The sequence below is a fragment of the Scyliorhinus torazame genome, chromosome 22 (genome assembly GCF_047496885.1).
Source record: "Scyliorhinus torazame isolate Kashiwa2021f chromosome 22, sScyTor2.1, whole genome shotgun sequence".
NCBI classification, from domain to species: domain Eukaryota; kingdom Metazoa; phylum Chordata; class Chondrichthyes; order Carcharhiniformes; family Scyliorhinidae; genus Scyliorhinus; species Scyliorhinus torazame.
Window position 1 is genome coordinate 47737561 of NC_092728.1, and position 24427 is coordinate 47761987.

At 51.0% G+C, this 24427-nt stretch overlaps 1 protein-coding gene across 3 annotated transcripts in view; it reads right to left on the minus strand.

Moving 5' to 3' along the window:
- Nucleotides 1–16282: 16282 nt before the first annotated feature.
- LOC140398808 (uncharacterized) overlaps nucleotides 16283–24427 on the minus strand; it is a 195347-nt gene continuing 187202 nt past the window's right edge. For all 3 annotated transcript variants that reach the window (XM_072487776.1, XM_072487775.1, XM_072487774.1), the window contains 3 exons: nucleotides 20132–20205; nucleotides 19020–19092; nucleotides 16283–16417 (listed from right to left, as the gene is read on the minus strand). In XM_072487776.1, the coding sequence (XP_072343877.1) occupies nucleotides 16391–16417; nucleotides 19020–19092; nucleotides 20132–20205 (174 nt within the window). In that variant the 3' untranslated portion in view covers nucleotides 16283–16390. The remainder of the gene's footprint in view (nucleotides 16418–19019; nucleotides 19093–20131; nucleotides 20206–24427) is intronic.

Here is a 24427-nt window from a genome sequence, read left to right on the forward strand (position 1 = left end):
CTCACTGTCCACGGGGATAGTGCCAGAGGACTGGAGAGTGGCGAATGTTGTTCCTCTGTTCAAGAAAGGGAATAGGAATGACCCTGGTAATTATAGGCTGGTTAGTCTTACTTCGGTGGTGGGTAAATTAATGGAAAAGGTCCTGAAGGATAGGATTTATGACCATTTGGAAAGGTGCAGCTTAATCCGGCATAGTCAACACGGATTCGTGAAGGGTAAGTCTTGCCTCACGAATTTGATTGAATTCTTTGAGGAGGTAACTAAGTGTGTAGATGAAGATAGAGCAGTTGATTTTGTATACATGGATTTTAGTATGGCGTTTGATAAGGTTCCCCATGGTCGGCTCATGAAGAAAGTAAGGAGGTGTGGGATAGAAGGAAATTTGGCCAATTGGCTATGTAACTGGCTATCACAGAGAAGACAGAGGGTGGTGGTGGATGGAAAATTTTCAGACTGGGTCTTCCGGTTGCGGCTATGCTGAGCTAAGTCGCACGTTCGGCATCTCCCGCCAGAAACGGACTTTTGGGCTCTTTTTAGGGGAGCCAGCGGCATTTGTTCGACGGTTCCCACTGTGGGAAGGTGACAGTACGATTTCCCCGGCACTGTTTGGATTGGACCAGGAGTGGAGCGGTGAAAAAAGTAATTTTGGTGCAGCGAAAAGTGCGAGGGAGGAAAACCAAGATGGCGGCGGGTGGAGACCAGGCAGCGTGGGCGCTGTGGTCGCAAGAGCAGCAGGAGTTTCTCAATCACCGCTTCACGGAATTGAAAGCAGAGCTGCTGGAGCCGATGAAGGCTTCAATTGACAAGCTGGTCGAGACCCAGAAGGCCCAAGGGGTGGCGATCCGGGAGGTGCAGCAGAAGGCCTCAGAGAATGAGGACGAGATATTGGGCCTGGTGGTGAAGGTGGAGGCACACGAGGCGCTGCATAAGAAATGGCAGGAGAAGTTTGAGGACATGGAGAATCGATCGAGGAGGAAGAACCTGCGGATTCTGGCTCTCCTGGAGGGAGTGGAGGGGTCGGATGCTGGAGCATATGTGGTCACGATGCTGAACACGTTGATGGACGCGGGTGCCATCCCAAGGCCCCTGGAGCTGGATGGGGCCCACCGAGTCCTGGCGAGGAGGCCCAAGTCTAACGAGCCGCCGCGGGCGGTATTGGTGCAGTTCCACCGCTTTGTGGACAGGGAGTGTGTCCTGAGATGGGCAAAAAAGGAGCGGAGCAGCAGGTGGGAGAATGCAGAGGTCCGTATATACCTGGACTGGAGCGCGGAGGTGGCCAAGAAGAGGGCCGGGTACAATCGGGCTAAGGCGGTTCTGCATCGGAAGGGGGCGAAATTTGAGATGCTGCAGCCAGCGCGACTGTGGGTCACGTTTAAGGACCGGCGCCATTACTTTGAGACGCCGGAGGAGGCGTGGACCTTTATTCAGGCCGAAAAGCTGGACACGGACTGAGGGTCGGTTGTGAGGAGAGGTCGCTGGGGGGCTACCGTGCTTTGGGGGATGTTCTGTTCTGTATTGTTTCCTTGGGTGCTGGGTGGGGTCGGGTGAAATGGTTCGAAGTGGGGGTTTTGTGAGAGTGTGGGCATCGGTGGTTGGAAGGATGGGGCCCAGTTGGGGGGGGGGAGGGGAGATGGGAGGCCCGAGGTGGGGGAGCTGGGATTAGGCCGCAAAAAGGAACTGCACCAGAGAGGGCGGAGCCCGTTTGATGGAAAGCGCGGAAGGGGGCGGGGCCGCGAGGGAAGGGCGGTGTTGGAGAAGAGCGCCCGCTGATGGACAGGGGGGGGGGGAAAGACTACCACACTGGGGGGTCGATGGAGTGGCCGGGGTCAGCTGACTTACGGGAGTGCTATGGGGGGGGGGGGGGACAACGCAGCTAGTGGGGGACCTAGCTTGGGGGGGGGGGGGACTGGGTTGCTGCTGCATTGTCCAAAGGGGAGCTGGAGCTTGGAGAGTCGGGGCAGGGGTCTGCCGCTGGGGGGAATGGCGAGTGTGGGAGGCGTGGGCACGTGGCTGGCCTAGAAAAGGGGATGGCTAATCGGCGGGAAGCCCCCTGATCCGGCTGATAACTTGGAATGTGAGAGGCCTGAACTGGCCGGTCCACGGGGCCCGAGTGTTCGCGCACCTGAAGGCAGATGTGGTTATGCTCCAGGAGACGCATTTGAGGGTGGCAGATCAGGTTAGGCTAAGAAAGGGGTGGGTAGGGCAGGTTTTCCACTCGGGGTTGGACGCAAAGGATCGAGGGGTGGCGATTTTGGTGGGGAAGTGGGTGTCGTTTGAGGCGCTGAACATCGTGGCAGACAATGGAGGTAGGTATGTGATGGTGAGTGGTAAGCTGCAGGGGGTGCAGGTGGTATTAGTGAATGTATATGCCCCGAGTTGGGACGATGCCGGATTTATGCGGCGCATGTTGGGCCGGACACATGGAGGTTTGTCAGGCCGGGGTCCAGGGAATTTTCTTTTTTTTCCCACGTCCATAAAGCCTACTCCCGGATAGACTTCTTCGTTTTGAGCAGGGCAGTAATCCCGAGGGTGGAGGACACAAAGTATTCGGCCATAGCCATCTCAGACCATGCCCCGCATTGGGTGGAGCTGGAGCTAGGGGAGGAGAGGGACCAGCGCCCGATGTGGCGCCTGGATGTGGGCTTGCTGGCGGATGAGGAGGTGAGCGGGCGGATCCGGGGGTGCATTGAAAGGTACCTAGAGCTGAATGATAATGGGGAGGTGCAGGTGGGGGTGGTCTGGGAGACGCTGAAGGCGGTGATTAGGGGAGAGCTAATCTCCACTAGGGCCCACAAGGAGAAGGAGAGGAGAGAGGGAGAGATTGGTGGGGGAGATTTTAAGGGTGGATAGGAGGTATCCAGAGGTCCCCGAGGAGGGATTACTCAAGGAGCGACGAAGCCTCCAGGCCGAGTTCGACCTGTTGACCACCAAAAAGGCAGAGGTGCAGTGGAGGAAAGCGCAAGGGGCGGTGTATGGGTACGGGGAGAAGGCTAGCCGGATGTTGGCACACCAGCTTCGGAAGCGGGAGGCAGCGAGGGAGATTGGGGGAGTTAGGGATAAAGGGGGGAACACGGTGTGGAGTGCGGTGGGAATAAATGGGGTATTTAGAGACTTCTATGAGGGGCTGTATAGGGCTGAGCCCCCGACGGAGGAGGGGGGGGGATGCGTTGATTTTTTGATCGGCTGAGGTTCCCGAGGGTGGAGGAGGAGCAGGTGGCTGGGCTTCGGGCACCGGTAGGCTGGAGGAGCTGACTAAGGGGCTGGGGAGTATGCAAGCGGGGAAGGCACCGGGGCCAGATGGGTTCCTGGTGGAATTCTACCGGAAGTACATGGACCTGCTGGGCCCTCTATTAGTGAGGGCTTTCATTGAGGCGAGGGAGGGGTTGCCCTACCCCGACGATGTCCAGGGCGCTGATCTTGAAGCGGGACAAGGACCCATTACAGTGTGGGTCGTATAGGCCAATCTCTCTCCTCAACGTGGACGCGAAGCTGTTAGCGAAGGTGTTGGCTACCAGAATTGAGGACTGTGTCCCGGGGATGATTCATGAGGACCAGACGGGTTTTGTGAAGTGGAGGCAGCTGAATACCAATGTGCGGAGACTCCTTAACGTAATCATGATGCCTGCAGTGGAGGGGGAAGCAGAGATAGTGGCGGCGATGGATGCGGAGGTCTTCGATAGGAGTGGGGTACCTTTGGGAAGTGTTGAGGAGGTTTGGGTTCGGGGAGGGGTTCATTAGTTGGGTTACGCTACTTTACGAAGCCCCGGTGGAGTGTGGCCACGAATCGGAGGTCGTCGGAATACTTTCGGCTGTACCTGGAGACGAGGCAGGGGTGCCCCCTATCCCCCTTGCTATTTGCATTGGCAATTGAGCCTTTGGCTATGGCTCTAAGGGAGTCCAGGAACTGGAGGGGGCTAGTCCGGGGGGTGGGGGGGAGGAACACCGGGTATCGTTGTATGTTACTGTATGTGGTGGACCCAGTGGGGGGGATGCCGGAGGTGTTGCGGATCCTCAGGGAGTTTGGCAACTTTTCCGGGTATAAGCTCAATGTGGGGAAGAGTGAGCTCTTCGTGGTACACCCAGGGGACCAGGGAAGGGGGATAGACGAGCTTCCATTGATGAGGGCGGAAAGGAGTTTTCGGCACCTGGGGATCCAGGTGGCCAGGAGCTGGGGGGCCCTACACAAGCTCAATTTGACGCGACTGGTGGAGCAGATGGAGGAGGAGTTTAAAAGTTGGGAAACGCTGCCCCTCTCCCTGGTGGGTAGTCGATGAAAATAACGGTGCTCCCGAGGTTCCTTTTTGTATTCCAGTGCCTCCCCATCCTGATCCCTAAGGCCTTTTTTAAGCGGGTCAGCAGGAGCATCATGGGATTCGTGTGGGCAAAAAAGACCCCGAGGGTGAGAAGGGTGTTTCTGGAGTGGAGTAGGGACAGAGGAGGGTTAGCGATACCTAATCTCTGTGGGTATTACTGGGCTGCCAATGTGGCGATGATACGCAAGTGGGTAATGGAGGGAGAGGGGGCGGGTTGGAAGAGGCTGGAGATGTTGCCCTGTGTGGGCACGAGTCTGGGAGCGCTGGTGACAGCACCGCTGCCGCTGACTAGGTACACCACGAGTCCGGTGGTGGCGACGACCTTGAAAATTTGGGGGCAGTGGAGACGCCACAGGGGTGAGGTGGAGGCTTCGGTTTGGTCCCCGATCCGGGAGAACCATCGGTTCGTCCCAGGGAGAATGGATGGAGGGTTCCTGAGCTAGCGCAGGGCAGGAATTAGAAGGATGGGGGACCTGTTTTTAGATGGGATGTTTGCGAGCCTTGGGGTGCTAGAGGAAAAATTCGGGCTTCCCCACGGAAATGCCTTCAGGTACATAGAGTTTCATAGAATTTACAGTGCAGAAGGACGCCATTCGGCCCATCGAGTCTGCACCGGCTCTTGGAAAGAGCACCCTACCCAAGGTCCACACCTCCACCCTATCCCTATAACCCAGTAACCCTACCCAACGCTAAGGGCAATTTTGGACACTAAGGGCAATTTATCATGGCCAATCCACCTAACCTGCACATCTTTGGACTGTGGGAGGAAACCGGTGCACCCGGAGGAAACCCACGCGCACACGGGGAGGATGTGCAGACTCCGCACAGACAGTGACCCAAGCCGGAATTGAACCTGGGACCCTGGAGTTGTGAAGCAATTGTGCTATCCACAATGCTACCGTGCTGCCCATGCAGGTAAGGGCGTTTGTAAGATGGCAGGTGAGGGAGTTCCCGCTGCTTCCAGCATGCAGGATCCAGGATAGGGCGCTCTCGGGGGTGTGGGTTGGAGAAGGCAGGGTCTCGGCAATCTACTAGGAGATGCAGGAGGAGGAGACCTCGGTGGAGGAGCTAAAGGGTAAATGGGAGGAGCTTGGGCAGGAGATAGATGAGGGTGCGTGGGCGGACGCCCTGGGTAGGGTTAATTCTTCCTCCTCTTGCGCCAGGCTTAGCCTGATACAATTTAAGGTTCTTCACAGAGCGCATATGACAGGGGCGAGGCTGAGCAGGTTCTTTGGGGTGGAAGACAGGTGTGTGAGGTGCTCGGGGAGCCCAGCAAATCACACCCACATGTTCTGGGCATGCCTGGCGCTGGAGGGGTTCTGGAGGGGCATTGCGAGGACGGTGTCTAAGGTGGTGAACACCCGGGTTAAGCCGAGCTGGGGGTTAGCACTATTTGGGGTATCGGACGAGCCGGGAGTGCAGGGGGCGAAAGAGGCCGGTATTCTGGCCTTTGTGTCCCTGGTAGCCTGGCGGAGGATTCTGCTACAGTGGAAAGATGCGAGGCCCCCAAGCGTGGAAGCCTGGATCAGCGACATGGCAGGATTCATTAAATTGGAGAGGGTAAAATTTGCCTTGAGAGAGTCTGTGCAAGGGTTCTTCAGGCGGTGGCAACCGTTCCTAGACTTTCTAGTGGAACGTTAGGAGGTGGTCAGCAGCAGCAACGCAAGGGGGAGGTGTACTTTGTGTTTTCTACTGTGTTTATTATTGCTTAATGGGGGGTTTGTATATTGGGGGAATTCGTGATGTAGTGGTAAGATGTTTATTTATGTGTTCTTGGTTTTTCTTTTTTCTGTAAGGGGGGGGGTTGTTGAAAATATGTAAAAAAGAAAATTTTCAGACTGGAGACCAGTTACCAGCGGTGTACCACCGGGATCAGTGCTGGGTCCTCTGCTTTTTGTGATTTTTATCAATGACTTGGAGGAGGGGGCTGAAGGGTGGGTCAGTAAATTTGCTGATGACACCAAGATTGGTGTAGTGGATGAGTTGGAGGACTGTTGTAGACTGCAAAGAGACATTGATAGGATGCAGAGCTGGGCCGAAAAATGGCAGATGTTTAACCCTGATAAGTGCGAGGTGATTCATTTTGGTAGAAAAAATTTGAATGTGGATTACAGGGTCAACGGCAGTGTTCTGAGGACTGTGGAGGAACAGAGGGGTTCATGTCCACAGATCTCTGAAGGTTGCCACTCAAGTGGATAGAGCCGTGAAGAAGGCCTATAGCGTGTTAGCATTTATTAACAGGGGGCTTGAGTTTAAGAGCCGCGGGGTTATGCTGCAACTGTACATGACCCTGGTGAGACCACATTTCGAGTATTGTGTGCAGTTCTGGTCACCTCACAATAGGAAGGATGTGGAAGCATTGGAAAGGGTGATTTACCAGGATGCTGCCTAGTTTGCAGGATAGGTCTTATGAGGAAAGGCTGAGGGAGCTAGGGCTTTTCTCTTTGGAGCGGAGGATGAGAGGTGACTTAATAGATGTTTATAAGATGATGAGGGGGATAGATAGAGTGGACGTTCAGAGACTATTTCCTCAGGTGGATGTAGCTGTTACAAGGGGGCATAAGTATAAGGTTCAGGGTGGGAGATATAGGAGGGATGTCCGAGGTAGTTTCTTTACTCAGAGTGGTTAGGGTGTGGAATGGACTGCCTGCTGTGATAGTGGAGTCGGACACTTTAGGAACTTTCAAGCGGTTATTGGATAGGCACATGGAGCACACCAGAATGAGAGGGAGTGGGATAGCTTGATCTTGGTTTCGGACAATGCTCGGCACAACATCGAAGGCCGAAGGGCCTGTTCTATGCTGTACTGTTCGATGAAAAAAATGACATCTTCTCTGACCGATACATTACTTTTCCTTCAGCTCGCCACAGGACTCCTCTGATGGGGAAATCAAGAACAATGGTGAATTATAGGATTAGAGCTAGGCAATTTAGGCGAAGCATGCTGATGTTATCTACAAGGGTATCCCAACTTGGAACATCAGTTCATGTGGCTGTATAGTTTTGTTTTGGTATGAGGAGACAAGTGAAACCCCAGTGAGAATAAACAGTAGTATTAAAGACTATTTATTTAAGAATTGACATATACACACACACAAACATAACTACTCTACTCTCAATTACAGTAACTAAACATGCACACAGTTTATGTTGAATGTACCCCTTATTCCAAAATATATCAAGATATCTGAACTTTGTAAGGCTTCCCGTTTCCCAAACAACATCCAAATTAAATAACCAGCTTAAAATTACCCCACAGTACAGGGATGATATTCAAGTCTGGGAAACATCTTTTCCTGGTCCAAAGATAATTAAGTTGTCTTTCTCAAGGGTTTCTGCACTGCCTTGCCTCTAAGACTTAGAGGCTTATTTGATGTAAACTTGACCTCCAAGTTGTTAGCGGGAAAACTGCTTCTTGATCCTAATAGATGTCAACTGGCCTCCCTGGCTGGATAGTCTGGCCAATCATACCTTTGTTCCTCTTTGATTATGCCTTTTGTGTATTTGGCTGTCTACTCCTATCAACTTCCTCAACTATAAATTAACATATATCTATACCTCATGGATCTTCCGAAACGTCTATAAGCAGCTTTTCCTCATAAACCGTCCAGCCGTTTGATTCACGGCTATGTGCTAGTCGACATGCAACACTCACCACACTTACTATAAAACCACCAACAATTTGCAAAAGCATTTCTTCAACACCTTCATTAAGTTCATTTGGATCAATCCACCTTTCTTTCCCTCCTTCAGCTCCCAGCAGCAGACTCCTCAGCAGGGGAAAACTGCACCAATGCAGAGTGCATCAGAAGAGAAAGAGCTCCCTTTCCTCTTCTTCAGCTCTGGCAGCAGGTCATCTTACCATCCTCCCTTTCCTTACTCCAGGCCATAAAAAGTAGAGGCGGCAACAAACACACAGCCGCCAAGCAGCTGCAAGCAGCAACAAACACCACTCATTTGGATCAATCTGCCTCTCTCTTCCCCCTCAGATCAATCTGCCTCTCTCTCCCCCTCTTGCAGCTCTCAGCAGTAGACTCCTGAACAGTGGAAAGCCATATCGCTACAGAGCATGCCAGAAAGCAGAAAGAGCTCCTCTTTCTCTTCTCCAGCCCAGGCAGCAGGCCACCTTCTATTCTCCCTTCCCTTACTCCAGACTACAGGCTACCATTTGACAATATTTTGTTTATTAAATCATCAACAGCAGCAAAGATTTGAAAATCAATTACAGAGCATTCCACTTGTCACACTAACCATTAAATAACAAGGAAACATCACTGTTCCATATTGGCACCAATACAAAGCTGTATCAGCTCATTTTCACAAAAATACCAAACACACAGTATCACCCCTAGCATGTTCCTCATCAGAAATAAGCCTGAGAATGTATTATCATGTTCAGAAGTTTGCCATTGAAATGATCTGCCGATCAATAACTTTTTCCACATATCAGTGCCGTTCTCCATCCAGGTCCTCCCACAAGGCCCGATCTCACTGGAACCAAATTCTGGCATCCACACCATTGGCACTCATGGTGCAGTTAACATCCCTGACTTCCAGCGTGTTTAACCCACGGTGATGTGCCAGCTACACGCAGCACTCTCTACACCAGGAACAAAAGCATCAGCAATCTGCAAAAGCTTTCTTCAACGGCGTCAGCAGGTGGCCCATTTGGATCAATGTTGTGCACCAGGTCCCACAGTGTCTTGTTGTTTCAAACCGGATTGTCTTCATGCATCCACCTGAGCCCGGTGTTCAAGGATCCAAACATCTTAGAAAAATCCTTCTTTCCGGCTACAGAAAAGGATAGAAACAGCATCAGCAGCCTCCAGGCATTTGCAGCAACCAGTAGGCGCAATCAGCAAACACAGCAAGTATTTTAATTTATTGACAGTGTCAAAATACAAATCAACACAATGAGGACATCAATTATTCGGTACCCAGAACAGCCCCCCCCCCCTCCACAAAGTGGGAAGGCACACTAGCCCAGCCCAACGGAAAAAGCCACTCCAACACGGAGCATGGCAGAGGAAAGAGAGAACCCCCCCCCCCCCCATCTCCAGGTGAGTTACTGGGATAGGGTGGAGGTGTGGGGCTTGAGTGGGGTTCTCTTTCCAAGGGCCGGTGCAGACTCGATGGGCCGAATGGCCTCCTTCTTTACTGTAAATTCTATGTTCTCTCAAGAGGGGTACAGTTCAGTCCAGAACAAGTACGGCACATTATAACCAAAATCAAGTAGAGAACATTTTACACCGAAAGAAATAACAAAACAGACAGGAATATAGCGAGGATACCAGCTACACACTAAAGAGAAAATCGAGACAAAAAACAAAAGAATACATTACTACAAGCTGCCAAGTCAGCGCATATTGTCTGCCCCCCCTCCCCCAAGACCTACATCAGTGGAAAGGTGCTAAGCGATGCTAACCACCGGAAATGGATGCCAACACGGGGCACAGCGGAAGGAGAGAATCCCCCCCCCCACACCCTTTCTCCAACACTGGTAATTTGCCAGGGTCCAGGCCGTAGAAGCGAGAGGGATGCAGCACCAGACAAGCACACAGCAACCGGGTAAAAGAGCAATACACTGCCAATGGTGCAAAAATCCCCCTCTCCCTTCCCGGCCAGCCCAACAGTGGACCTGCATCAGTGGAAAGCCTCTTGGTAAGCCAATCACTGGAAGGTCTCACTGACCTGGACCATAGTGGAGGGAGAGAGCGAAAACCAACTCCTTTCCAGCACTGGCAGTGTCTTCCACTAAAGGGCTGCAACTAAAGATAATCCGCAGTTACATGATATCCATCGTACAATTCACCCCCCCCACCCACTCTTCCATCGGGCAGGAGATACAAGTCTGAGAACATGCACAAACAGATTCAAAAACAGCTTCTTCTCCGCTGTTACGACTCCTAAAAGACCCTCTGATTAATGATCTGATTAATACTACACTCCTATATGCTTCACCTGATGCCGGTGTCTGTGTAGTTACACTGTGTACCTTGTATTGCCCTATTACGTATTATCTTTTCATGTATTAAATGACCCCGAATTTAAATTCTGGAACAGAACTGTTGTAGTTTATTTTCATTCAAGGTGAGCTTAGGTACTACTACTGTCAAAATTCCACCCCTCAGGATCTGCCTGTGAAGTACATGCGGGGTAACTCTATTAGTTCAATCTATTGTGATGAGAAGTGGTGTTACATTCAATATTTTAGGGATCTACTGTTATTTAATTAAGCTGAGGACTGATTAGGGTTTGAGACTTGAAAGGGGTGTAGGTATGAAAGGCATGCATTTGAAGTACGTATGACAAGTGAATTTTCTTTGATTAAGGAAGCAGTGGGTAGAAATTTGAACTAGGAGGCAAGTAATGGTTTGTTGTTAAATTATAAAGGGAAGTATGAAGAACTTTACATTTTACAAGGGTTTCATAAGTAGTTCAGGCAACATTATTAACATTTATTTGACCTGGAAGTGGGGGCAATAGGGAGAACATTAAAGATTTTTATATTCTGGGAAAGTTAAGATTCAATGAGAGGTTAAGGACAGTAGAATCAAAGATGAACAAGGAAAAAAAAATATTGACGAAATGTTGAGTGGTGCTGAGGTGATTATGCGAGACCTCCTGGGGTGCTGCTCTATGCTGGGAAAAGACCAGTGAACAGGCAAAGTCAGACAAATGTCAATATTTCAGAAAACAGAGTTTTTTATTTTAAAGTTTTGCATTTCCACAACAGTGTGGGTGAGAGTGAGAAGCCCATTGATATACCCTTCCTACAGCAGCAGTGGGTTTGCTTTTTGGTAATATTACTGAAATTTTTATAGGTAAACATATGTAAGGGATTGTTACCAGGTAGCTTTGGCACAAGGAGTGGGAGAGAACACACACCCAGAGTGAGACACAGCCCCAGAGTGAGGTGTGGTTATCCGGAATTTGAAACAGAGTGGGAATTTGGTGCAGAGCAGGAAAAGGTGCTTTTTCTCCTTTGGTTTTTAAATCTTCAGCGAGTGATCTTAGCCACTGGAGCAGTTGAGGCTACAAGGGAGAGAGCTGATTGGTAAGTAGTGGGTAAGGTCAGTAAGTCTTTACTACTTTTATTACTTATCACACAGAGATTTAAAAAGAGCGGGAGCTGAGAGTCAGAGAGGAGATTTAAAAAGAGTGGGAGTTGAGAGGGACACCTCTGGCCAGCGGTCATTATAGGAAAACGATAAGTTCATTGGCTGGCAAGAAACTGTTCATTTGCAGTACCTATTATAAATTGCTTCAGATTAAAGGTAAAATGAGAAAAAATTACAGATTAGAAAGACTAAAAACGAGCTGGAAATTAAAAAAAAAATGTTAAAAGCTAATTGAATAAAATAGAAATGCAGGGCCTGGCGATGTGTTGTACTTGCATGATGTGGGAGCTGGTGAACATCTGTGGCAAGTATTGGTTGCTTGAGTAACGTCGGCTCAGAGTTGATGAGCTGAACTCTTGAGCTTCGGACGCTGCGACACATCAGGGAGGGGGAAGAGTTACCTGGACGCTGTGTTTCAAGAGGCAGTCACACCGCTTAGATGAACTACCTTGAATTCGCCAAATGGTCAGGGACAGTGGGGTGTGACTATGAGTGCGGTAGGTAGAGGGATCTAGCAGCTTGGGTTGCAGGAGCCTCGGCCCTTGTCTTTTCCTAACAGTTTCAAGATTCTTGCTCCGTGTGGATCAAGCGGGAACTGTGGGGATGAACAAACTGACCACAGCACCTTGGGAGCCATTCAAGTTGGGGGAGATAGTGGTTATTGGCGATAATATAGTTAGTGGCATAGACACTGTTCTCTGTAACAAGATTAAGAGTCCTGAAGGTTCTGTTGCCTACCTGGTGCTTGGGTTTGGGATATCTCATCTGGGCTGCAGAGGAACGTGGGAGTGGGAGGGTAAAGTTGTCGTGGTCCACGTAGATACCAACAACATAGGTAAAACAAGGATGGGGAGAACAAGGATAGGGGTTCTGCTGAAAGAATATGAGCAGCAAGGGGCTAAATTAAGAAGCAGAACCAAAAAAGTAATCTCCGGATTACTACCTAAGCCATGAGATAATTGGCACAGGGTCAATAAGATTAAAGAGGTAAATATGTGGCTCAAGGTTGGTGTGGGAGGAATGGGTTCAAATTCATGGGACATTGGCCATTCTGATGGTAAGGACTTCACCTCAATCATGCTGGGACCAGGAAAAATTAGAAAATCAAAGTTAAAGCAGGTGGGAATGCAGGTTAATGATGGGGACTTTAAAATAGTTAAAGGGGTTGAGGGCTCAGGAGAGGGTAGTAAAGTTACCAGAACAAATAATAGAACAGAGCACGGAAAGTGAACCTAACTTTAGGCACAACAGATATAAGGACAACTATGGGAGGGGGGGGGGGAAGGGGGTCAATGCAGGACTGAGGATGTTTTACCAGGGCAGCCACAGAGATGAGGCTGCAAGGGGATCAGGGCTGGAATCTAAATATCCAAGGATATATGTCATATCGAAAGAACAAGCAGATGCAATTGGGGAAGGGTTGCCTTGATAGTAAGAAATTAAATTAAAGTGATACCAGGAAGGGGAGCCTAGCAGGGAAGACAGTGGAACAGCCATGGCAGGTGTTTTGGGGTTATTCAGGAGGCACAACATAAATTCATACTAAGGAAGAGGAAACATGCTAAGGGGAGGAGAAGGCAACCATGTCTGATAAGGAGAGTCAGTGACAGCATAAAAGCAAAAGAAAAAGCATACAATGTGGTGAGAATTAGTGGGAAGCCAGAAGATTGGGAAGCCTTTGAAAGAAAGCAAAGGCAACTAAAAAAAAGTGTGTGTGAGGGGTGGGGAGCAGAGAAGACGAAATACAAGTGATAAGTGTAAGCTAGCTAGTAGTATAAAAGATCGCAAGAGTTTTATTTTCAAGGGCAGCACGGTGGCGCAGTAGGTAGCACTGCTGCATCACTGCGCCAAGGTCCCAGGTTTGATCCCGGCTCTGGGTCACTGTGGAGTTTGCACGTTCTCCCCGTGTTTGCATGGGTTTCGCCCGTTGTGTTATCTGGGATAACACAGGCTGCAACTCGATGCAGCTTTGACCAAAAGATACTCCAGACTTTGAAGTAAGTTCAATGTGATTTATTGAACCATTAGCACAGTTCTCTAGTTCGACTCTCCTGCTAATCTTGCTATAGTAACTCAGTCTAACTAAGCAGTCTGCTCTAAGCCACGTAATGGGTGTGATGCTTCTGATCTGCCCCTGTCCTACTCTCTATGTGTCACCTGTGGAAAGAGACAGAGCATGTGTGCCCTGTCCTTATATATGGGTTGTGTAATGCCTCCTTGTGGTAGTGTCACCTCTGGGTGTCTTGACTGCCCATTGGTTGTGTTCTATTCCATGTGTTCATTAGCTGTACGTCTGCATGTCATGACGTCTCTGGTGCTCCCTCTAGTGTTTGCTTAGTCATAGTGTATTTACAGTGATGCATATCACCACAGCCCCCACAACCTAAAAGTGTGCAGAGTAGGTGGCTTGGCCATGCTAAATTGCCCCTTAATTGGAAAAAATGAATTGGGTACTCTAAATTTATTTTTAAAAAAGTTTTATTTTCAATATATGAAAGGTAAGAGGCAAGAATTGGACCACCTGAAAATTAGGCTGGAGAAGTAGTACTGGGAAACAAAAAAATGGCAGGAATTTACAGTGGAAAGACACCAGTGGAATATCAGAACTTCAAGAGAGTCGGGCCAGAAATGAGTGTAGTGACCATCATTAAGGAGAAGGTGCTGGGGAATCTGAAAGGTCTGAAGGTGGATAAATCACTCGGACAGGATGGACCCTAGGGTTCTGAAGGAGATAGCTGAGGAGATTATGTAGGCATTGATGGTGATCTTTCAGGAATCACTGTAGTCAGGGAGGGTCTCAGACATATGGAAAATGGCTAATGTCACACCCCTGTTTAAGAAGGGAGGAAGGCAGAAGCAGGAAATTATAGGCCGGTTAGCCTGAATTCGATCATTGGGAAGATTTTAGAGTCCATTATTAAGGATGAGATTACAGAGTACTTGGAAGTGCATGGTAAATTAGGGCTGAGTCAGCATGGCTTCGTCAAGGAGAGGTCATGTCTGACAAATCTGTTAGAATTATTTGAAGAGGAAATGAGGAAGTTATGACAAAGGAGAGCCAGTGGGCGTGATCTATTTGGATTTCCAGAATGCCTTTGACAGGCTTCCATACAGGAGGCTATTAAATAACATATGTGCCCATGGTGTTGGGATAGAGGATTGGTTGACTGGCAGAAGGCAGAGAGTGGGGATAAAGGGGTGACTAGTGGTGTTCCGCAGGGATAAGTGTTCGGATCACAGTTATTCATGATATATATTAGCGATCTGGAAGAAGGAACTGAGGAAATTGTTGCTAAGTTTGCAGATGGTACAAAGATATCTAGAGGGACAGGTAGTGTTGAGGAAGCAGAAAGATTTGGACAGGCTAGGAGACTGGACAAAGTAGTAACAAATGGAATACAATGTGGAAAAGTGTGAGGTAATGTACTTTGGTAGCAAGAATAGATTCTTTTTTCTAATTGGGGAAAGGCTTCGAAAATCTGAAGCACGAAGGGACTTCGGAGTCTTGGTTCAGGATTCTCTTAAGGTTAACGTGCCGGTTCAGTTGGCAGTTAGGAAGGCAAATGCAATGTTAGCATTCATGTCGAGAGGGCTAGAATACAAGACCAGGAATGTACTTCCGAGGATGTATAAGGCTTTGGTCAGACCCCATTTGGAATGTTGTGAGCAGTTGTGGACCCCGTATCTAAGGAAGGATGTGCTGGTCTTAGAGGGGGTCCAGAGGAGGTTCACAAGAATGATGCCGGGAATGAAGAGCATGTCATATGAGGAGCAGTTGCGGACTCTGGGTCTGTACTCAATGGAGGTTAGTAGAATAAGGGGGTGATCACATTAAAACTCACAGAATGCTGAGAGGCCGAGATAGAGTGGACCTGTAGAAGATGTTTCCACTGGTAGGGGAGACTAGAACCTGAGGGCACAGCCTCAGACTGAAGGAGCAATTGTTTAAAACTGAGATGAGAAGGAATTTCTTCAGCCAGAGGGTGATGAATCTGTGAAACTCTTTGACGCAGAAGGCTGTGGAGACCAAGTCACGGAGTCTCTTTAAGGCCGAGTAGATAGGTTCTTGATTAATAAAGGGATCAGGGGATATGGGGAGAAGGCAGGAAAATGGTGATGAGAAACATCAACTATGATTAAATGGCAGAAGACTCAATGGGCTGAATGGCCTAATTCTGTTCCTAGATTTTATGGTCTCAGAAGTGCAACAGTCCGAGCCACAATATCCTGCACCTGAACACGATGTACCAGATGGAGATGGTTCTCCGCCCCTCATTTCTGTTTCTGCATGCCGGCGGGATGCTCCATTAGCCGGCTGGTCAATGGGGTTTCCCATTGTGGGGCAACTCCACGCGATCGGGAATCCCCAGCGCTGCCGGCAAAACGGAGCATCCCGCTGACGGAGAATCCAGCCCAGATTCCTTGATGGAATGCGTAAATGGTCACGAAAGGAAGAGCAATGAAAGGTATAAAACATGACATGCATACTCCTGATGGGATCTGTTCTCAGTTTATTCACTGCCTTCATCTTTCCAAGATTGCGTAATATGCTATATGGCTGGAATGTCATTGTGGTTGGCTTTTTAAAATGACCCTTTTGAAACATGTGGAAGGTAAACCTTGATAACCAATTTCTTCTCTCTTCAGCAGGCCTGAGCAAATCTGTCAAACAGCGGCATCAAATTAACATCAATATGAAACGGAGTCTGAGCTGGTGGGCCAGCAATGCAGCGGTGTAAAAATTAGTTTGCCACTAACACACGCCTGGGAGAGGCCAGGAAATGCTATGATTGTATTATGGAAATAATATCTTTATTAAAGTTAATTTAAAAGTCAAAACAAGGCAGCTTAACATATCAACAGGCAAAACAATTTACAACAGATTTTGTGGAACTCCACTTATTATAAAACAGGTTGATTAATTCCATCTTAACAGATCTCTCTACAGGCAGGAAGCTATCTCCCAAAGCAGCTTGTACCCTTCTGGAAAACAAAAACAAAAACAATCAAAGCTCTGAATTTGTTGGATATAATAAAACATAATTTCAGCCTTTACCTATCGTGTGACAAACGAACATGCTGGGTGAGTTTCTCCAGTCCCCAGCTGCGTGTTTCCAGGGCGTGCGCTGTTCGCTGGGAGCGGGATTCTATCCTCCCGCTGCTTTTCAATGGGATTTACCATTTAAACCACCCCATACCGCTGCAAAACGGTGGAAAATGCCACAAAACCGAAAAGTGAATCCCGATGATCGGAGAATTCTGGCCGTTGTTAAAAATTCCCAATCCTTATTCAAATCTTGATTCCTTAAAATAAAACCGTATAAAGAACATCCAATACAGCATTTGACAACTGGTAAAGTAAAAAAAGAAATATTTTTATTCTCCTTTTTCACATTTTCTCCCAAATTTGCACCCACCAATAAACGAATATCATGTCAATTCCCATACTCCCACCAACCCCCAAACTGCCCGCTTGTTAACATAAACAAATAACAAAAAGTAATCACCCAGTCACCATTAACACATACAGTCCCTCTCCCCCAACCCTCCCAACCCCCTCAACTAATAGACATAGAACATACAGTGCAGAAGGAGACCATTCGGCCCATCGAGTCTGCACCGACCCACTTAAGCCCTCACTTCCACCCTATCGCCTTAACCCAATAACCCCTCCTAACCTTTTTGGACACTCAGGGCAATTTAGCATGGTCAATCCACCTAGCCTGCACATCTTTGGACTGTGGGAGGAAACCGGAGCACCTGGAGGAAACCCAAGCAGACACAGGGAGAACGTGCAAGCTCCACACAGACAGTGACCCAGCAAGGAATGGAACCTGGGACCCTGGCGTTGTGAAGTCAGAGTGCTATCCACTTGCGCTATCGTGCTGCCCCCAACTAACCAACTAATGTTCGATGTTATCCAGTTCTTGAAAGTGCATAATGAATAACGCCCATGAATTGTAGAACCCCTCCATCCTTCCCCTCAGTTCAAATTTAACCTTCTCAAGAGTCATGAATTCCAACATATCCACCCGCCACGTTAGGGCACGGGGTGGAGAGGTTGCTCTCTATTCCAACAGGATCCGCCTTCGGGTGATCAATGAGGCGAAGGCTACAACATCTGCCTCCGCACCCGTTTCCAATCCCGGCCGGTCCGACACCCCGAATATGGCCTCCCGAGGGCCCGGGTCCAGTTTCACGCGCACCACTTTAGAGATTACCCTAAAAACCTCCTTCCAGTAATCCTCCAGCTTTTGGACTTGACCAAACATATGAACGTGATTTGCGGTACACATCTTTTACCCCCTCAAAGAACCAGCTCATCAACTGGTAAAGTTAGTGCCTGGGACAGGACTCATCTGAGACAGTTAGCTGGGCAGGCACAAATTACATTTGGTATACTGGCTCTGTCTGATGTTGGACATGCCAACACTACAGTGTAGTGTCCATCACTGTTCCCTCTTCATTGGGTGATGCATGCTTCTAATCACTTTTTCTGAGTGACCCACTCAAAGATATTTGCCCATATCAGATGGGAGGGACCGAAACAAATATAAATAACGTGTGAATTTTAAAATAAAGAACTGAATATATTTGTACATTCCTACTGTTGGGAGAACTATACTACATGTAATACCATGAAAAAGAGATTGAAAATATAGGCTCTGAGTCCTGCTAGTACGTTAGACTAGAGCAGAGGCCATCACATTACTGAAAAATACCTGCAACAGTACACTTATGAATTTAAACCTGCATTTGTTCTGATACTGATAAAAGTAAAGAAACCTTCACTGCTTTCCTAATTTTGCTGCACTCACTTTGAAAGAGGTCCAGAATGTAAAGTCCAGGGACCACATACAGAACACCGGGATGGCTGTCCATTTACTGATAACTTTGTTCCACTAAATATTAGCAAAATAAACTTGTTTTTCTGATCTTTCCCCAAAAAAGTATCGAGAATCTAATATGCAAAAATCAACAGTTTTCATCTGAGGTTGAAGTAGAGCAAAGAAATGCAACACATTTCTACATCTGAAGAATGACCCTGGTTACGTTTCAATGACAACACAGATTACTTCAGAATGATGTGTCTAGGTTACAGAACTCTAGTGAGTACAAGGCCAATGCTATGTGCATTTGCAACTGTCCTTTTGCCCTGTGGTGTTTATAATTGATTATAATTCAATCTGCTAAGGCAACAAATAAAACTATCTCAATTCTCCATTGTATATAAAGTGTGTTCCATTCATTTCATTCCATTCAAATTAAATACCAAAATCCCAATTTCACAGCTGAGGGGGTCAAAAAAACTGCTCCCAGACTTTCACCAGTTGTTTTCACAGCGAACAAAACAAGGATATATTCAGATAACTTGTCCTTTCTTGCTCACTATAGCCCACATCTCGTCTGTGCTCAGCAATGCTCAACTGTTCATCATGAACAAAAATCACAGGTGCTATACCTGTAACTTTAAATCCTTATACCCTTACAACAGATTTGTTCTGGAAGCCTATATTTTAACCTTTAGGACAGTTTTTTTGTTGAAAATATTTTAATGGCAACTTTACAAGAATAAATTACTCACCTTCTCCTCCTCCTTATGCTTATTTCTCCTTTTCCAACACAAGAATGGTAGACATAATATTGTTTGCGTCTCCCTAAAATGAAACAAAAGTGAGCAGAAGGGGACAGCTGCAATGTGGTAACACTTCACATTTTCAAAGACTTATGGGGCGGGATTCTCCGAAATGGAGGCAGAGTGTTCGCGCCGTCGAGGTTCACGACGGCGCGAAACGGCCCCTATCCCGACCGATTCAGGGCCTGATAATGGGCTAGGAGCGGCGCTGCGTCATTTACGCGAGCCAGGCCATGGCGCCGTGTAAAGGCGCCGCCGCATACATGACACGGCCGGCGACGCATAACTGGCGTCACCCGTGCATTTGTGGTTGCCGTCCTCTCCGAGTCCGCCCTGCAAGAAGATGTCTGACGGATCTTGCGGGGCTGCGGAAGGAGGTCCTCCTTCAGAGAGGCCGGCCCGACGATCAGAGGGCACCGATCGCGGGCCAGACCCCATTTGAGGCCCCCCCGGTGCAGGATCCCCCCTCGCCCCCCCCCCCCCCCCCCCAAAGCGCTCCCGCGCTGTTCCCGCCGGCAGCGACCAGGTGTGGACGGTGCCGGGGGGAACCCGCCGTTTTGGGCAGGCCACTCGGCCCATTCGGGCCGGAGAATCGTGGGGGTACCGGTGAATCGCCATTTTGGCTGTCTCGGGCGATTCACTGTACCGCGCCGCGCAAAATGCGATTGTGCCGATCTGGCCGCTTCTGTGAATCGCGGGAGGGCGTCGTGGGAAAATTTGGCGACCCAGGCGATTCTCCCAACCGGCGTGGGAGTGGAGAATCGCGCCCATGATCTCCCAAAAACTGGAAGTGCAAACAAATCAGCCAAACACCCCAAAACGTAGGAACAGAAGGACCATGGTGTGCTCTGCAATGATTTTCTTCCTCCTTTTCCTTCCCCAACAATTTAAAAAAATTGTTGACTAGCCCTAGTTCTTTGAAGGAGTTCAGCAAGGGCATTAGACAGTATTGTTCTGTTATGTCTCCGTGGTTGAACATGTTCTTGCATGGTGGGTGATGAGTGATGCTATTGAGTTATGCTTGTTCATTTATACATTGTACATGTAATTCCAGTACTTACAGTTCAGTACTCTCCTCATCGTCATCAATCTCATCAAATAGCTCCTCTGAATATTTAAGGTCCACATCCAATCCCTAAATGGGTGAGAGTTCACAGTGTTATCTGAAACATTTAACATACCATAGTATCATTTATTTTCCTCGTCTCACCTAGTGTTCTATCAGTCAGAAATCTGGGGCGTCATTCTCCGCCGGCGGGAGTCTCCGTTTTGCCGGCGCCCGGGGGTTTCCCGACGGCGTGGGGCTGCCCCACAATGGGAAACCCCATTGACCGGCCGGTGTTACGGAGACTCCCGCTGGCCGGTCGGGGCAGAAATGTGGCGGGGCGGGTAGGAGAATTTCGCCCCTGTACTCTGTAATATGTTCAGAGGCTTAGGAGCAAAGAGCAAGCAAGTAAATGACCATGGGTAGGGTGCTCTTTCCAGACTCGATGGGCCGAATGGCCTCCTTCTGCTCCGTAAATTCCATGATAATCTAGGACAAAGGTTCGGCACAACATCGTGGGCCAAAGGGCCTGTTCTGTGCTGTATTGCTCTATGTTCTAAACATGCCTTATGCTATCCTTGGTTTTGATATATGGCAGAGAGGAATCTGCCTGTGACTAAGAACTGAATGTCTGTGGAATTGCATGCACTTGCTGCACCTTATTGCACAGTGGGACACCTGGGGCGAAATTCTCCGTTATCGGCGGAAAGTCCGCGCTTGCGCAGTGGTTCACGTCGTGCAGCGTCATACGCGCCGCACGGCGTGACGGCTCATAAGGCCCCGCTGTTCCCCCACAACCGACCGGAACACCCGACCGCAACACCCGACTGGGTGGCTGGCCGCCGCTCAGCCCCGAGGTTCGAGTCACGGGATGTGGAGGCGCTCCTGGACGCGGTGGAGCAGAGGAGGGACGCCCTGTATCCCGGGCACGGCCGCAGAGTTGCCCCACACCACAGCCGGCGTCTGTGGAGGGAAGTGGCCGAGGCCGTCACCGCTGCGGCCCTGACACCACGGACAGGCACCCAGTGCCACAAGGTGGTGAACGACCTCGTCAGAGCAGGCAGGGTGAGCCTCCCCATATCCCCCCCTCCCCCATATCCCCCCTCCCCCATATCCCCCCTTCCCCCATATCCCCCCCTCCCCCAAATCCCCAAGTGAATCCAGCCCTAACCTTAACCTCTGCAATGCACGCGCAACCGATGGCGTGCATTCATATACCTGCCTAACAGTGTTGCCTTTTACCCCTGCCACCCCCCCACCCCCACAGGATAAGCGCGCACACAACAATAGGGAGCATGTGAGGACTGGAGGAGGCCCCACTGATGAGAGGCCACTGACCGAACACGAGGAAAGGGCCCTGGAACTGGCTGGCGGACCTGACGACCGGGAGGTTGCTGATGCAGAGGTCGGGGGCGTAGTAGCAAGTGAGCTACCGACAGCCCGTCCCCATATCCCCCCTCCCCTATATCCCCCTCCCCCATATCACCTGATCACTGCCTGATGTCTAACCATGCATGCTTCATTGTGTATCGCAGGACCAAACGTCCAGGCACCCATCCCCGCAGATGCAGACCGCCCGCAGGATGCCCCTCGGAGGCCACGGGAGACGGAGAGACACGAACCCTCCAGCATGCGACGCGCGCAGGATGCCCCTCGGAGGCCACGGGAGACGGAGAGACCCGGACCCTCCAGCATGCGACGCCCGCAGGATGCCCCTCGGAGGCCACGGGAGACCCGCACCCTCCAGCATGCGACGCCCGCAGGATGCCCCTCGGAGGCCACGGGAGACCCGCACCCCCCAGCATGCGACGCCCGCAGGATGCCCCTCGCACACCACGGGAGACAGAGAGACCTGGAGCAACAGGGAGACGACACCCCCGTCACATGCGGGAGTGACCACCCAGCGACGAGGGGGGCAGCCACAGGCCCCCGTCACATCCGAGCCAGGACACCACTACCCGGGACACCACTACCCGGGACACCACTACCCGGGACAGCACTACCCGGGACACCCCTACCCGGGACAGCACTACCCAGGAAGACAAAATACCGGACAGTGACTCAGAGTGGATGGGTGGAGATGAACCCCCACCCCAAAGTGCCATGGACTCAGAGTGGGACGAAGAGCACGACACAACGCCACTGCTGTCACCAACACCCTCCACCATCGCAGAAACACTCACCTCGGTTGGGCACTTTAGTGATGAGGCGTCTGGTACACTCACTGGTGCGCACAACACAGCCGTCCCGGTACAGCAGGTGGAGGTAGGAGCAGCAGAGGGGCCGGGTGGTCGGAGGGCAGCCCAGCCCAAGCGAACATCTGCCGCCCAGATGGAACCCGGGTTCCTGGAGTTACCACACCCACACATAGATCCGATGCAACCACTGACCCGGAGACGAGCGAAGAGGGTGACGGGCGGCTTGCGGCGGCTGCAGTCGCAGGTGGAGGAGTCCACCCGCGTCCAGGAGCTGGGAGTGGTGCCGGTCATGCGTGCCACCCAAGCTGACACCGCACGGGTGGCGTCCGCGGTGGAGGCAATGGGTGCGACGGTGTCAGACATGGGGAACGGTTTGCGAGGCCTGGGGCTTTCCGTGCAGGCGGCGTCTGTGGCCCAGGAAATGGCTGCCCTCTCACAGGAGGCCATGAGCCAGTGCCAGCGCCAGATGGCAGAGGCGCTCAACGCCATAGCCCAGTCTCTGCAGGCCATGGCCCAGTCTCAGCAGGCCATGGCCCAGTCTCTGCATGCCATCGCTGAGGGCATCGGCGCCAGTGGCCATGTGCGAGCCGGTGTCGCACTGTCACAGACAGGGTTTGCCAACCCCCTGGGCTCCATGGCTGCAAACCTGCAGACCCCTGTCGATACCAGCACGGGCCTCCAGGACTGGCAGCGCCAGATGTCGGGGGAGCGTCGGATGGCCAGTCCGTTCGCATCCCCCACCCATGTAGAGGCCTGGGGGCCATCGGGCACCCCGAGGGAGGAGGAGGTGGTGTGGTCTGTCCCGGCTCCCCCTGTAGGGGAGGTCCCGGTACACCGCGACACCTCGGACCCCCCCCCCTTCCGTCCCAGGTGCATCGGGTGGGCAACGGGCAGGACAGGCTGGCAGCTCGCCATCCCAGTCGCCCGGGCCGCAGCCTGGCCCATCTAGGCCAGGACGCCCCAGGAAACGGCCGCCAAAGGGATCCAGTGTCAGAGGGCAGGAATCACAGGAGTCCACCTCCAGTTCTGCTGTACCGTCTGGGGAACCACGTAGACGTAGTCAAAGGGCCCGTAAGGCCAAACAATTAGACACTGAGTAAGTTGGCACGGGTGCAGGGCACAGATGAGTTTTAGGGGCTAGGGCACGTGCATGAACTCCTTTGGTTATTAAAGTCAATGTTACACCTACAGAAGCTGCCTTTGTGCTCTGTCCAAAGCGTGCGGGAGTGTCATGTACGTTGAGCGCAAGTGTGTGTGTGAGGGGTGGTCTGCCCCCTTCCCCCCTGGGCCGCCATCAACATCCCCCGGGCAGAGGACGGGACTGTGCGCTGCAGTGTCACAGCCGCATGCAGGGGTGGTCCGGGTGGATGGTGGTACTGTGGCCATGGGTCAGACATAGTCCAACGATGTGGAGCCAGGAGCTCACCGCAGGGCGGGTTGTCATTATCCTCCATGGCCTGCAATAGACACGCGTCCACCCGCAACTGTGTGAGCCCGGCCCGTTGTGCCGCAGGTGGATCGGCAATGGGTGGTGTGCATGCGGGTGGGGTTGGGGAGGGGGGTGAGGGTGCTGGGTGGGTGGATGGGTGGGGGGTGTGGGTGGTCGGCTGTTGCCATGGTGTGCGGTATGTGGCCATACTACCCGATTCCCACGCCCATCTAGTCAGTGAAGCGGGCGGCTATCAGTCTGTCCCGTGCCCGCTGGGCCAGCCGGTAACGGTGGACAGCCACCCGCCAGTGTCTACCCCGTCTGCCCTGACCATTACCCCCATCCCCCTCATCTGGGGAGGACTGCGCCTCTTCCTGCTGCTCTCCACTCCGCCGTCCTCTGCCTGCGGCACATCGCCCCTCTGCTGGGCTATGTTGTGCAGGACGCAGCACAGCACAATGATGTGGCCGACCCTATCTGACCGATACTGGAGGGCGCCCCCAGAGAGGTCCAGGCACCTGAAACGCATCTTCAGCACTCCAAAGCACCTCTCGATCACTCCCCTTGTCGCTACATGGGCATCATTGTAGCGGTTCTCCGCCTCATTGCGTGGCCTCCGTATAGGCGTCATCAGCCACGATCGCAATGGGTAGCCCGTCGCCCAGCAACCAGCCCCTCAGCCGGG